We start from the raw sequence: 14,186 nt of genomic DNA, 5'->3' as shown, positions 1-14,186 counted from the left end.
TGCTTTCAAGTTGATAGGCAGAATTCATTACATCAGTGCTCTATTTTGGGAAAATATTCACCATTTCATGTTTTTTACAGTTTGGGAAGGATCCATGATAATCACATGCTCTTCCTAGCCTCTCACCAGTCTTAAACACCTCACCCATCAAGCCCTAGAGTGCTAAAACTTATGCCTACCTTGCCCCAACACCCTGCAATTTTGACCTAATTCCCTAGACCTAAACTGTCCAACTCCTCCTCATCCAACAAAATCCCTTCAAAATCCAAATCAAAACTTCGTGCTACTATACCTAGCCTAAAATCCTTTTCCCAATCCAGTCATCTTGGCTGAGATCCTTATGGAGAGAGCCCTCTCCCGGCCTAGTAGGGCTAGCCACTTGGCTAAGCATGGTTTGTGGTTACCCTAGCATTGTCTTCCTTCAGCCTGAGGTTCAATCCAGGGGATAACAGGTTTCCTAGACAATTCTGTGTTTTTGAATTGTGTGACTGTTATTTTTTCTGTTCCTATTCCACTGCATCTAGTAGAGAATTTTTGTGTTTATGTGAGAAGTAATTTTATTTCAGATTGTTCATATTAGCAGATCAGAATTTCGTGGATTTTCTACACCAATTGACAAGAATCGTCAGTCAAGCAGATGCTTAATACAACATGGTTTGTACACAGTACTCAGAAAAAAAAAATTACTTCTGCACTGCATTTATTTTGATTCATAAAAGGAGCCAGTCCTATGTTTCCAACAAGGCTTTTGCATATCGACTAAGAGAAGCTATTTAAACAGATTTACAAGAGATGTTACATACCACAGTGCAATAGAAATTTGAAAATAAACATTCAATATTAGCGATCCCTTGCACTTTGTCCTAATAGATAACATACAGCAAAAGCCTTGGGTCTTTGTATTATCTTAATCCTGTGAATAGCATTGCACTACATATCACCCATCAACTATAGGAATTTTCTGGTACTCAACTCTGTCTCTGAATTTCCGAGGAACAACACACCTGCCTCCAAACCTTTGTTGCAGAAAAACAAGCAAAGTAAGGAGGAGTGCTCCGCAAGGAATCACAATATCCCAGGCAATCGAGTAGAAATCCAAGTCCGGATTGGCATAGAAGTAAGAACTGCTATACAGTGGTATATACCGAATAACCCGGTATGCATCATATGCATGTGGAATGGAACGTACCAATGTGATTCCAATATAAAAGTATGGTACCAATATTATATCTTTTATGTCAAAGAAAAAGTTTCCCAGAACTTGTGGTAGCAAAAAACCATCGAGGATGAGGCCTGCATAAGCTCTAAAATCTTGCCAGAGAGCATGCTTAGTATTCTTCTGAAAGAAATGTCTGCTGTTAGAATGTGATGCCCCAGACAAATGAACAATACAAGCTATTAGACCTCCAAACACATATAGAGGCAGACAAATATAGAGAACCTTTCTTTCCCAGAACCATGCAGTCTTCTCACCTGCCACAGCAAGCCTGGCAGTCCAAACTAATTGAAGAAGTCGAAGTTGCAAAAGAAATACTACCATTGTCATTATTCGAACTACAACTTCATTCACTTCTAGCCACCCTCCCCCCAATTGCAAGACATTCTTACCTTTCTGGTTCATGAAAAATGCTTCAAAGTCGAGCAACAAAGGAATCATATGCCCTAAGGTGAGCACAGTGAGCATCAACAGAGAGACAAATGGCAGTACATTTGGATGTCTCCTAACATGCACGAGTTGGATATAGATGACAGCAGCCGTTAGTGAAAGAGAGACAAGTCCCACTAATATGCTCTTTAGAATGTTGCTCCGGATTTAAGGAAGCATACTTGACCTTTATATGAATTTGACAATCCATATCACCTTCAATGTCCCTCCCCGATGAGCCAACATGGCGACATCCAATCATGCACAACAATCCTGTTAGAGGATTATATATGCCCTCTGCTGATATAGAAGAGAAATATACAAACGATTCAGTGGCTTGAGAGGTTTCGTCCCACTTCTGTCGAAAGGGCATCCTAAATTTTAAATTGTAGCTGACATTCAACGGGCCACCCCCATGATTAAATCCATGTGTCGCAACAACTCTGTCTAAGGGGCGAAGCTGCAAATCTCTCTCGTATCTATTTCCAACGGTAAATGGATACGCATAACCCTGCATTCTCCACTTCCCAGAATTCTCAACGGAAACATCAAAACCCAGATCCCCAAAGGAGGACCCATCTGGGTACCTTCTTACCTGATTCTTTACCAAAGACATCTCCCCTTCCGCGAATGTCTTATTACAAACCTTCCTCACCTGGTCAAGTTTCGTATACTTGTACTGCAAATTGGGCAAATTCATGATAGTTCCCATTACTCGATCGATTCCAGCAGGACCTTTGAATGTAAAATTCTTAAAATACATAGAATCAATATTACCCTTCTGGCTCTGAACATGACCCACAACCATATACCTATCCACAACGGTTAAAGTCGTCAGAAACTGCATTGAAATGCTGATACCACAATCCTCCTCAGAAAGCTTCTTCAATACTCTTCCGCCATTTTCAATAAGGCAGGCTACCATACACAATTGACCCTTTTCAGCATCAAATACACCCTCCCCAGTCAACATGATCTCTGGCAAGGTAAACCTCAAGCCTGAATTCCATAGATTGGAGAATCGAAAAAACCCATGCACTTGCCCTTGTGGAGTACATTTCAAATTCTCAATCAACATACTGTTCGGAAGCGATCCTCGATCACTCACATTGAATGGACTACAATCCCTTCCACTGCACTCACGGTTCCACACCAAATCTAGAGGCCTTCTCAACCAGCGCAAATTACAGAGAGTGCCACTTTTCAAGATATCTTTATTGGCATCCAAAACATCAGGCTTCCTGACTGAACAAACCCTTTTGGCATCCTCAACCCTAGTGTACTCATAAAACCCATCATACATTGCATAAATTGATATGGGCTCGAAGGAATTCTCTTTATCTAAGCTCTCTACAGTCCCATTGATCAAACCACTCACAAGGGTGCTCGTTTTGGAATAAGAAAACTTAACAGAAGCCAAGAAAGTCCTAGAAGAACCGTTCAGAAAATACCTCTCACCCAATCCAAGCATACATATCCTTTGCGATGAATTTGAGTAGAAACCCTCTGCAAAGATCACCAACACTCGACCTCTCGACATCCACCGCGGCGGGCGAGCGAACTTGAAATGGGACGGTGGCCTCTGAAAGTGACGATTGATAGCAGCTGCTCCATACCTCTTGCTTTGAACCATTAAACGCCCCTTGAATTGGAAGACGTCTTCCCGCTCGGTTTGCCACAGATCAGAGACGGAAAACGAGACGGAATTCGACCGTGTGAGGTCACTCTGGTTAAAGATCGGATCTCCTCCCTCGTATGAAGCGTGGTAAAAGGTCAATCCGTGGGCTTCTTCGTTGAATAAGCCCCCCTCTTTGTTGACGGCTTTTGGCGCAGGAACGAATTCCTGGCAGTGTTTCGAGTACAATTCATGGTCCAGTGACGCGTTTAGTGGGTTCGCTCCGATGGCAGCCAGTAGAATCAAGATCACCCGCAGATCATTTATTGACAAAACAGGAATAGCTCAATTCAGCCCTGAACTCCTCTTTGAGAACCCAGTATACATCCCTCTCCTCAACTCTAGGCTTCAGCATTGAGCATCCACAGCCACATTAGAGCCAGCAGGTCTGGCTACAGCCCAGGCTGTTGTTCCTTTGTTATTTCCATCCGCACTGATCTCAGAATTGCGTCCGCCATGATGAACACCACGAACCTGGACTGCTCAGCCAGAGCCGACTCGGCTTATACCCTCTGCAAACAGGATTGTATCTTTGCCAACTGCAAATCTATTTTATGCTTTTATGCTTTTGAAAGTTTAAATAAAATTAAAAAGATACAAATTTTATATTAATTATTAAAAATGTTATAAATATAAATTGAAGTTTTCAAAACCTTTTAAAACTAAAACATAAAATATTAACTAATATATTTAAAAAAACAAATTCAAGACCAAATTAATAACACTAGCTTTATTAATCCATCGTTTGCTTCTATTTACAAAAAGGACTAAGTTGAATATTAACTAATATATTTAAAAAAATAAATTCAAGACCAAATTAATAACACTAGCTTTATTAATCCATCGTTTGGTTCTATTTACAAAAAGGACTACCAACTTAGTGAACATCTAATTATATAAATAATTTAAAATTTAACTTTATCTAATTTATTATTTTTAATAAATAAATTAATACAAATATTGTAATTACTATATTAATTTTATTAGTATATTTTTTTTTATGAGCTTGGAGTATGCTTTAAAACTGTTTTTGTTTCGTTAAGAGCTCGTCTTTCTCATATGTAAGGAAATAGGTTAACGACCGAAGACCTAGAGGCATTTGACAAGAGTGAAAAACTATCTCCTTGTGAACCACCAATGAGTAATTCCAAGTGGTGTGGTTTTCCTTGAATAATGGTGATGAGTCAACCTACATTCATGTATAGTAGCCAATGATGATTGTTGGTTTGAAAATTAAGGTATGATAAGTTTTCCCACTGTTTGAAAAAAAATACATCCTCTGCCTATACTTGCGAAGAGGGCCACCAATCTAGTGGACATTAAACTATTTAATCAATTTAGACTTTGACTTTATATAATTTATTACTTTTTATAAATAAATTGATATTTTTTTTTTTTTGGGTTAAAATTTTATATTTAAATTGATACAAATTAATATTATTTTTTTTAATAAATAAATATAAATTTATATTAAATATTTAATAAATTAAAATTCAATTTTAAGTCGTTGTGGTGTGTTTTTACATATTCCACAATGATGATTGAACGTTGTTGGCGTTTTAGATCCAAAAGAGGATCCATCTTCAGGACATTGGTTGAAAGAAATAGGAAACATGGAAAATGTATAAGTACAAAAAAGGGCAAATGAGAGGGAGGGTCAACTGATCAAAACCTTAAAGCTAAAGGAAAGAACCTTATAATATTATTGATGATGATTAACATCTATTGTGACTTGTATGGTTTATTGAATCATAAGAAGGTAAGAGATTAATCAAAATTCTTTAACATTTTATTTCTATGCTCAACAAGTAGTGAGAGAAGCATTCTCATATCACTAAAGTTTTGTTTACTTAAAAGGTTAAGAAGGTTGGTAGTGTGATAAATATTTTGAAAATTATTGAATGTGAGTATAAGATGGGTGGTCTAAGAGAAAGTGTTTTTCATCTTCAACCCTCTTAGGATCACACAGGTGACAAACTCTTTCACCGCATGACATTTTAGGAATTGACCAACGCCCATTTTCACTATGAATCTTATGAGAATTAGTTCTTATATCAGCAATGCTCATTTTCTTCTGAACATTAGCCAAGCTAAAATGATTATTTTGGTTTTCAATATTGGGGTTGATCAAGTCCTTATAATATCTTAGTTTCTTTTTCTCTCCAACTCTTTATCGCCCCAAAATTTATCCTTTAATTTGGAAGTAATAATATTTTTAAAATTATCCTAATTCTATTATACGATCTCCTCCTTTATTCCCCAATGGTCCAACAAGGCTAGGCATTCTCCTGCCACCCTTGCTTGAGCCAAAGGTGGGGGTTTTGGCTAGAGTTAGAAATAATTTTAAGGAACCTCTTGGAATCCATGTTGTATAACTTCCTCTTATATATAATATACCTAGCTATAACCGCACTTTTCAATGGGGGAAGACTTGCTTTAGAAGCAATTTTAAGGAACCTCTTGGCATCCATGTTGTATAACTTCCTCTTATATATAATATACCTAGCCATAACCACACTTTCAATGGGGGAAGACTTGCTTCAATTAGGAGGATATGGTAGGGAGTATTTCCTTTAATATTGAGGTTGTAGGTTATACATTGCTTTTGGATTTGTTCATTCTTTCTCCACAACTTTCTGTATATATTGCAACCCCAAACCTCACATCTATATAAAATAACATGAGCGACAAGAGTCTCGAAGATGATATTTTTTTATCCCATATACAAATATATATCAAACTTCTAATTAGTTTCAAACTTGTAGTAAGCTTCCAACATCCATTTATGTTTTTCTCAATGCTATAATTACAATTGAGCTTATGATGGATATCAATTCCCACATATTTATACGAAGGAAATTCCTAGTTGTTGTCATAAACAAAAGTATCATAGATGATGTTTTTGGATTTAATTATTATGACTTTAGTTTTGTCGGTATTAACAAATATACCCATGTTGGAGTAGAAATCTTGGAGGATTTTTAGTTTCTTTCCAAGATCAGGATGACTCTTTGCCAAAAGAACAATATCATTAGCATAAAGGAGAAGAGTTATGACCATAATAGGGAAGGGCCAAAACAAATTGTATTTTCAAACACTCTTTCTAGCTTATCAATGTATATGCCAAAAATGGTAGGGATAAGGGACACCCTTGTTTGACTTTGATATTGCATTTAATTTCTTATGACCAACTCTCAATGATCCTAAGCTTGGAAATAACATTTTTGTACAACCTTTTCACAATAACCCTCAACTTGAGAGGAACCATTATATCTTCAAGCCTCTTCCATAGCTTTGTCCTAGGAATGCATCAAAAGATTTTCTAAAGTCAACAAAACAACATAAGATATTAACTTTATTATTGTTGCATTCCTTTGCAATAATCATAAGAGTTACAAGATGGTCCATGATTGAATGAAATTTCCTAAACCTAGCTTGCCCTTTAGCTATTTTACCATGGCTTTCAAGCCAAAGGCTAATCTTCTTTTCCAAAATAAGCATGTATAACTTGGATAAAATGTGGTTAATCGTAATGGTCACGTGACTAATGGGGATACTTTTATCCCCCCTCTTAAAGATAGGCATAAGCTCTACTCCCAAAGCTTGTGTATGTGTGGGATGAGGATAGGTTCTTCCATTTAAAAAAAAATAGTTTGGTAGCCTTTAATGTCCTTAACTTTCTCATTAGTGAACTACTTAACCTCAAACTCAATGTCTTCCAAAGAAAAGGTATCATCCTCTATAGGGGCATTCAAAATGGTGTCCATGGCATTAGGGGATTTATAGAGTTTTTTAAGGTAAATATTCCAGTTCTTCAAAGGAATCAAATTATTTTATTTAGTATTATGAATCATAAATTTCCTCTAAAACTTTCTAGGGACATACTTAGAGAGGTGTAAGAATTGCTCTTGATATATATATATATATATATATATATATATATATATATATATATATATTCTTTTGATAAGATATTTGCACATAATTATCTTATTGAGTTTTAAGGTTTAGTTAGAAGCATATTTAATTAGCATACCAAGGGTTCATAATTCTATTATTATTTTTATGTGACACCTCGATAGAGGACCTACTAATGGTAGCAGAGAGAGTTGTAGTAAAATTATGATAGATGTTTTCAATGTTACCCTTATAAGCTTCTTTGATGGGGATGGAAAATAAGGAAGGTAAGGAGGTTGGGGGTGAGCCCGCCACCCCATTGTTAAGTGAATCATTTATGAAGGGGGTGGTGTGACCAACCCCTTACATGCACACGCAAACGAACATTCTTCGTAAAGCTAATATGGCAATCGACATCTCAGTCCTTTGCTATGGTCTGTATGCTCATTGTTTGTGTCAAATAAGGTAGAAAAGGATCGTGCCCCCACCGCAAGTGAGATCTTTCAGTGATGCCATTAGCGATGAGGGGCCAACCGATGACAATCTTGCGATTCTCTTATTTAAATTTGTTTTGTTTCCTTCTGGAGTGAGTCTGGTTAAGCTCATTACCATCTATGTGGTGATCTTTTTCTGTTTGGGCGGAAGTCTAGTTTTGAGGTAGTGGAAGACACAATACTTGATTCATGAGTGGAGAGGTAGTTGCTTTGAAGGAGCTATTCGTTGGAAAATGTGTGTTCTTCTAGTTGTTTGGTCATTGGCACTTCCTTTAGTCTTACAACATTCAAACGCTGTTTTACAGATAGACACCCTGTCAAGGGTCATTCCTAAGTATCTCACCTATATTGTCAATTCTTGCTATATTGAGTTGTTTGGTTTCTGTTAAATTGTAATTAATTTTTTGGCTCGATTTTGGTTGCCTGGATGGTGGATTAGTGCTAATAGTTTGATGCCTTCCCTTGTCCATGATGAGTCTCCTACTTCTCCGCTTGTCAACTCTCCTACTCTGTGTTGGTCTCTTGGGTTATTCCTGCCGCATTTTCACTCCCGGTTTTATTTGGCCACTCCTAGTTTCCATTCCCTTGTTCCTGTCAAACTTTGTTTAAACGATTGGTGTGTTCTCCCACCATAAAACATGTTGTGACAACATATGTTCCTCCGAAGTGGAGTGGGGACCAAGGCCCCTAAGGTCATAATCACTCCCAACAACAAGCGTAGGAAGCCACAAACATTTTCCACTCTATTGTCCTAGCTAAAACCCGTGACAAGATTCTTCACCTTGAATCCCTTACTACTATGGACCACCAAGTTTTTTCAGATTTAGAGATACTAGAGGAGGTTTCTCACTGGGTTCCTAACCCTGGTCACATCAGGGGAAGAAGGAAATAATATCTTAACTCCATTTCTTTACACTAACAGATCAAGACCTTATTGGGCAGGGTCTTAAAAGATAAACAAGAGGAAAGGTAGAACATCTTTTTTGCTTTGAATGATATCAAATGTGCTCATCGATATCAATGTGTTTTCCTGGAAAAACTAGATGTTGGGATAACACATTTAGAGAGCCACCTTTAGTATGAGGATGATACTCCAGCTCCTCTAGGATTCAATGTCAAATATCTTATGCCAATTACCTCCTCAGACTCTTGACTTGGTGTAGTGCTTGGTAACAACTTTTCGTATTACAACATTGTAGTAAATAGACTTGTTTTGCTGAAGATGGTTGTATTTTGGATAATCTACTTATTTTGTAGGTGCTTAAAATATTTGGTGTCCCTCATGGCAAATTGAAACCTGCTACAATCCTAAGGATGTGGTCCAATGGTTAGGTGGGGAGGTTTGGTCTCCACATGTCTCATGGTCCAATCCTAGGCATGACTATGTATGCCTGAGAGATGCTCCAGACACAATTTCTTCAGTTGAAAAAAAGATTGAAACCTGCGACGGGGAACTCTGTTTAAACTATGATTATCTGGCTTATGTATTTTGATATTTTGACATTCTAAGGCAATACAAATATTAATTCACAAAAAAATGTTATCCTTATAAGTTAAGAGGCACAAATCCCTATTTAAATCCTTTATGAAGATATCCATTTTACTCTTGTCAAAAAGTAGGTGGATTTGACTCTCACAATTCTCATGCATGTGCTTGTTGTGCATGACAAAGTTTAGAGCTAAGGTTAAAGGTCCATGATCAGAATTAGACTCATGGCCATTTAAGAGATCAAAGTTTACAATTTGGTTGGAAACAAGGATATCATATATCACATAATTCAAGGCACTACTACCAAACCCATGAATACAAGTCAGCCGATTGGAGTTTGACCACTTGATTATGCCATTGCAAATTATAAAGTCTTGAGAATTACAAAATTTAACTAACTCAATACCAAATAAATTCTTGATAAATTTTTTATTTTATTTTTTCTAAATCTAATAACTAAATTTAAAAAAAAAAATTCAAAATTACAAGTTATATAAAAATTAACTCAATTCAAATAATAATCAAGTATAGAAAAAAAATCATATAAAAATAAAAACCTAAAATATAATTTGAAAAAATTTCGTTATCTTTTTATATAGAAATATCTATATTCATTTTTCCTCACTTTAAAATATAGCTATATATAAAATAATAAAACACTAGCTCCAAGGGTTAGCTACACTAGTTGAGTACTCGTTGTTAAGTGTTTTTTAAAAAGTCAAAGTCAATTTTCTTCGATGCTCTTAAAGTTAAGCCCTTATAACCTCACCTGTAACATTTGATTCCTTTCGAAATTGATCTGGACTTGATTTAAGATAAAATATCATACGTTGAGACATTATAAATTTTGGCCATCATTAAGTGATGGAGTGAGTGAATTATAAATTTTTACCTTCGGTATTGCTATTGCCATCATTAAGTGATGGAGTGAGTGAATCCAACGCACGGCCAAATAGATTTTGCCCCACCACACTTTATGAACAGAAAAACAATGTCGGGAACCGGAACCTCCAAATTTTAATCCTTTAATACAACACAACACGTGTGTTAGAAATATTTTTCACGGCCACTTTCTCCATGTAATCTTATACAGATTCCTGGACAATAATGGTGACTATATATTTATTAAAACAATGGTGATTGTAAATATAGATATCATGCATATCAAGAGGATGAACCATTAATTGTTTAATTAATTTTAAACAACAAACAATGTGGAGTTTTACAAAGCTTCAAACACAATGGCTAATAAGTGTTCCTCGTTTCACTTTTTCTTTTTAAAATTATTATTTAGAGCTATATGTTTATGCCTTATGTTAATCATTAGATTTGGTATATAAATATAAATTTAAAGGGAAAATTCATTACTATATATCTTGATAGAAGCAGGTATAATAAAATACAAGAAGCCTATTAAATTCACAACGATAAAAAATATACATAAATTAATATGAAGATTGATTGATATAATTTAATAATATAACTTTTGTTTTCAGGAGTTCTAGCTCTAGTTTCGCAGATTTATGTGGCTAGACTTTTTAGGTGCGGTTTGATGTTGGTGGGGTTCCATGGGGTATGATGATTTTATTGATTAGTAAGTTGATATGTTGGAAATCATTAAAATATTTCTAAACTAGTTCCATGCTAGGGTTTGTGTAGGGAGGAGGAGTAAGATCAAGTACGATTAACTAATATGGCAAATGGTGATGAAGGGTGTATGATGTGGCTAGAGGAAGTATTCATGTTGCATGTCAAGAGTACAAGCTCATCTATGTGAAGAGTGAGTAGAAGGTATGAATGGGTGGTGTAAAGAAGGTTTAAGGAAAGACTAGCAGGTTAGAGGTGACATTAGAAACTTAAAAAATAAGTTTATTGAGACTCCCTCAAAGAAGAAAGGTTGGAAGTGTGTTGAGCAAAAATGAATGCCAATGAAATTGATATTAGGCGAGGATGTGAAGATGCATCAAGTAATCAGGTTGACGACTCAAGCTTTAGTGGAGTAGTTTCATGGAAGACACAATGTGAAAAAGCTTTAAAAGATTGGATTTGTGTGAAGTGGGAGCCTTTCATTGATTACTCCCTAGTCTTGTATCTGATGCACAAAGGTTGGATGCCATTCTTATTTCAAGTAGAGGTTGATGCAAAGAAATCATGACAACTTATTGAAAATGGGAAATAACCCCTTTGCTGCTCAAGAAGTGGTATTCTTTTTTTGATGTTGGACTGGAGAGATGGGATTTCACCCTTACATGGGCTAAACTCATGGATACCACTTGATTTCTAGTCCTTGTATATGTTTTTGGAGATTCAAAGTTCACTAGGAATTTTTATCTAAGTGAATATTGGTTTTGTGGTTTATGGAGTGATGTCTATTGCCTAAATTTTAGTTGGTTTGGATCTTCAAAATCGTCAATGGCTGAGATTACTCTAATGGTTCCTTCTCCTTTGTACAATTATTAGACTACATTGGTGTTCCCCTCCATTGTGTGTGTTGTCAAATATATGGACATTTAGTTGTTGTCTGTGATCTAAGTTTTAGTAAGAAGATTTGCGTAAGGAATTTGATTTTTGTGAAGTGGAGGAGTGAATAGCTAGTTCATCCAAGAAAAAGTCTCTTCTAAATTAGTCCATGAGGACTAGAGTTTTGCGTTCAATAATAAAGTATGTCAAAGAGGGAGGGTGAGGATATGAATAATAATAGTTTCAAACAAGGTTAGGTCATTTCTCCATGGCATCTTAGGATTACTATTAGCTTCTTCCAGTGCCATGTGTGGATGGGAAAGAGGTGTCTCTTAAATTGGAAAAGGCATATACTACTATAGGTTAATATGCAATTTACCCCTCTCCTTTGATTTTATTGTGCTATGATTATGGGAAAATTTGACGTATGGTCATGGACCGAGTTGGATGTTTTCAAATAGGAGAATCTTAGGATGAGGGAAAAAATATTTCTAGAACTCTAGGACCCTAGAAAAATCTTAGATGCTTGAGGATGGGGTTGGTTTTTTGATAAAGGGGTTATAGCGAAAGAACCCTCAAATATTTATGAGAACATACTTTTAAAGATAAATCTAGGCCAATTGATCATGGGATAGAAGGTGGATTGAGATAGGGTGTCAAAAGGTTTTGGGAGTTGAAAGAAATCAAATATTGTATTGATTTAAGCTAGGGAAAGTAATGAGGTTAAGGTTGGCAAACAATGTTCACTATTAGAGTTACTTAAAGAAACCTAGATCCAAAGGAGGGTGGTCTGCAATTTGTTTATCCTTGAATGTTTGAAGGTTGGGAAACACCTAAGGTCAGTGGAGGCGGCTGGTTTTTAAAATCAGACTCATAAAGACGGTGAGGTCATGTGCTCAAACCTGAGCAAGGGCGTTGACTAGTCGCGGATATGCTTACCCGGGCCAAGCTCGCTCACCTTTTATGAAGAGAATGCGCGCGGACCTATGAGCTAGGGTTATGGAATTTCAGAGTTGGTTCTACATGGAGGGTCGCAAAGGAGGGAGCTCCACTCCCTCCTATAAGTAGGCAGTGGCAGGCAGAGGTAAAAAACCAGTTGAGGAGGACAGAGGTCCTTCTAATGATGTAAGGCAAAGAAATAAGGAAGAGGAGCAGAATGGCTCTAAAACCAGGGAAAGAAACAACACTAAAGACAATGAGGAAGAAGACAAGGAACATAATATAAAAGGCAAAGCACAAAAGGGACCATGCAAGCCCAAAACCTCAATCGCACCTAGAGTAGTGTTGAATAACCCTGCGCTGCAGGCGCATAGGGACCACGTGCAAAGGTATGCAATCATTTGTAAATTCATGGGCTTATGGCCCACTGAAAAAACTTTACAAACATGGATTAAATACAACTGGAAACCAAAAGGAAGCATAGAACTTCATCTGGGGTCAAAAGGATTCTTTACTGTAGTCTTTGCAAATATTGAAGACAAGGATAGACTGTTTGAAGGAGGGACCTATTTTTACGTAGTTGCAGGCCTGTATATGCAACCATGGCTGATGAATTTTGTCCCAGAACGTGAAAATTTCACCTCGGTTCCGGTTTGGGTAAGACTTTACTCTTTACCTTTGGATTATTGGCAACTGGAATCCTTATCTGCCATAGGAAATAAGCTAGGGAGTTTTGTCAAAGCCTTTGAGGCCACTAGAAAAGGAAAATACACATCCTTTGCAAGGATATGCGTGGAGATGGACCTCTCTGGAGCTCTGCCGGATGAGGTAATATTGGAAGTGTTTGATGATGAATGGGTGCAAACAATGGATTATGAACACATCCCTTTCAGATGTCGTAAATGCCATGAGCATGGGAACCTATTCAGAGATTGCCCTCTCAGTAAAATAGAAAACAAAAGAAAAACTAACACCATGAAAGATACTGAAAGCTTTCATAAGGTGGTCCAGAAAGGAAAAGGGAGCAAACGGGGACCGAATCTACCTCATACAGACAAGCATTAGGCCAGTCAAAATAGGTTTCAAGCCCTAGAAGAGGAAGAAGTGACGATGCAAGCAGATCAGGTCAAGGGAGGCAGTCCAGTGGAGGAAGAGAAAGAAGATAACGTTGAGAAAACACAAAATAGAAATAAACAGAAAGAAGACATGATGAGTGACACAGAGCTGGAAATGGACCAGGAAATGACCCAGAGTGATATGGAGATGGAGGATCACGAACTACAGGAAATTCTTGAGAAAGAGAATCTAGATCTAGAAGGTTTCTTGAAACAAGGAACCAAAGAGGGAGTGGATTCGTTACCTCAAGAGGAGTTCCACAGAGTGCAGCAGCTGTTCATCTGGAAAACTCAGAACAAAGGATCAGAAAAGCAAAGGAAAAATGAAAAACAGGGTAACGAAGGAGTGAAAGCTATGAAAACCACACCAGGATTAGCACCAAGAATCCCAGGAAAGAAAAGGGGCCGGAAAAAACAGAACGAACTGTTGATGGAATGTGGAAAGCTAATGATAGATTCAGGTAAGATGAAA

At 36.9% G+C, this 14,186-nt stretch overlaps 1 protein-coding gene across 1 annotated transcript; it reads right to left on the bottom strand.

Moving 5' to 3' along the window:
• Positions 1 to 1,721: 1,721 nt before the first annotated feature.
• Positions 1,722 to 3,278, bottom strand: LOC149257561 (uncharacterized). The gene has a single exon (XM_089379933.1). It carries the CDS (start codon positions 3,276 to 3,278, stop codon positions 1,722 to 1,724), a length of 1,557 nt encoding a protein of 518 aa, XP_089236059.1.
• Positions 3,279 to 14,186: the final 10,908 nt, after the last annotated feature.

Source organism: Pinus tabuliformis, chromosome 6, assembly GCF_031772625.1.
Source record: "Pinus tabuliformis cultivar Carrire ecotype Pingquan chromosome 6, CPIR1, whole genome shotgun sequence".
Classification (NCBI taxonomy): Eukaryota; Viridiplantae; Streptophyta; class Pinopsida; order Pinales; family Pinaceae; genus Pinus; species Pinus tabuliformis.
This window is presented reverse-complemented; position numbering and strand designations above follow the sequence as displayed.

Bases quoted from the DNA above. Each gene is read 5' to 3' on its own strand.
- LOC149257561 (XM_089379933.1), bottom strand. From the start codon at position 3,278: ATGGTTCAAAGCAAGAGGTATGGAGCAGCTGCTATCAATCGTCACTTT.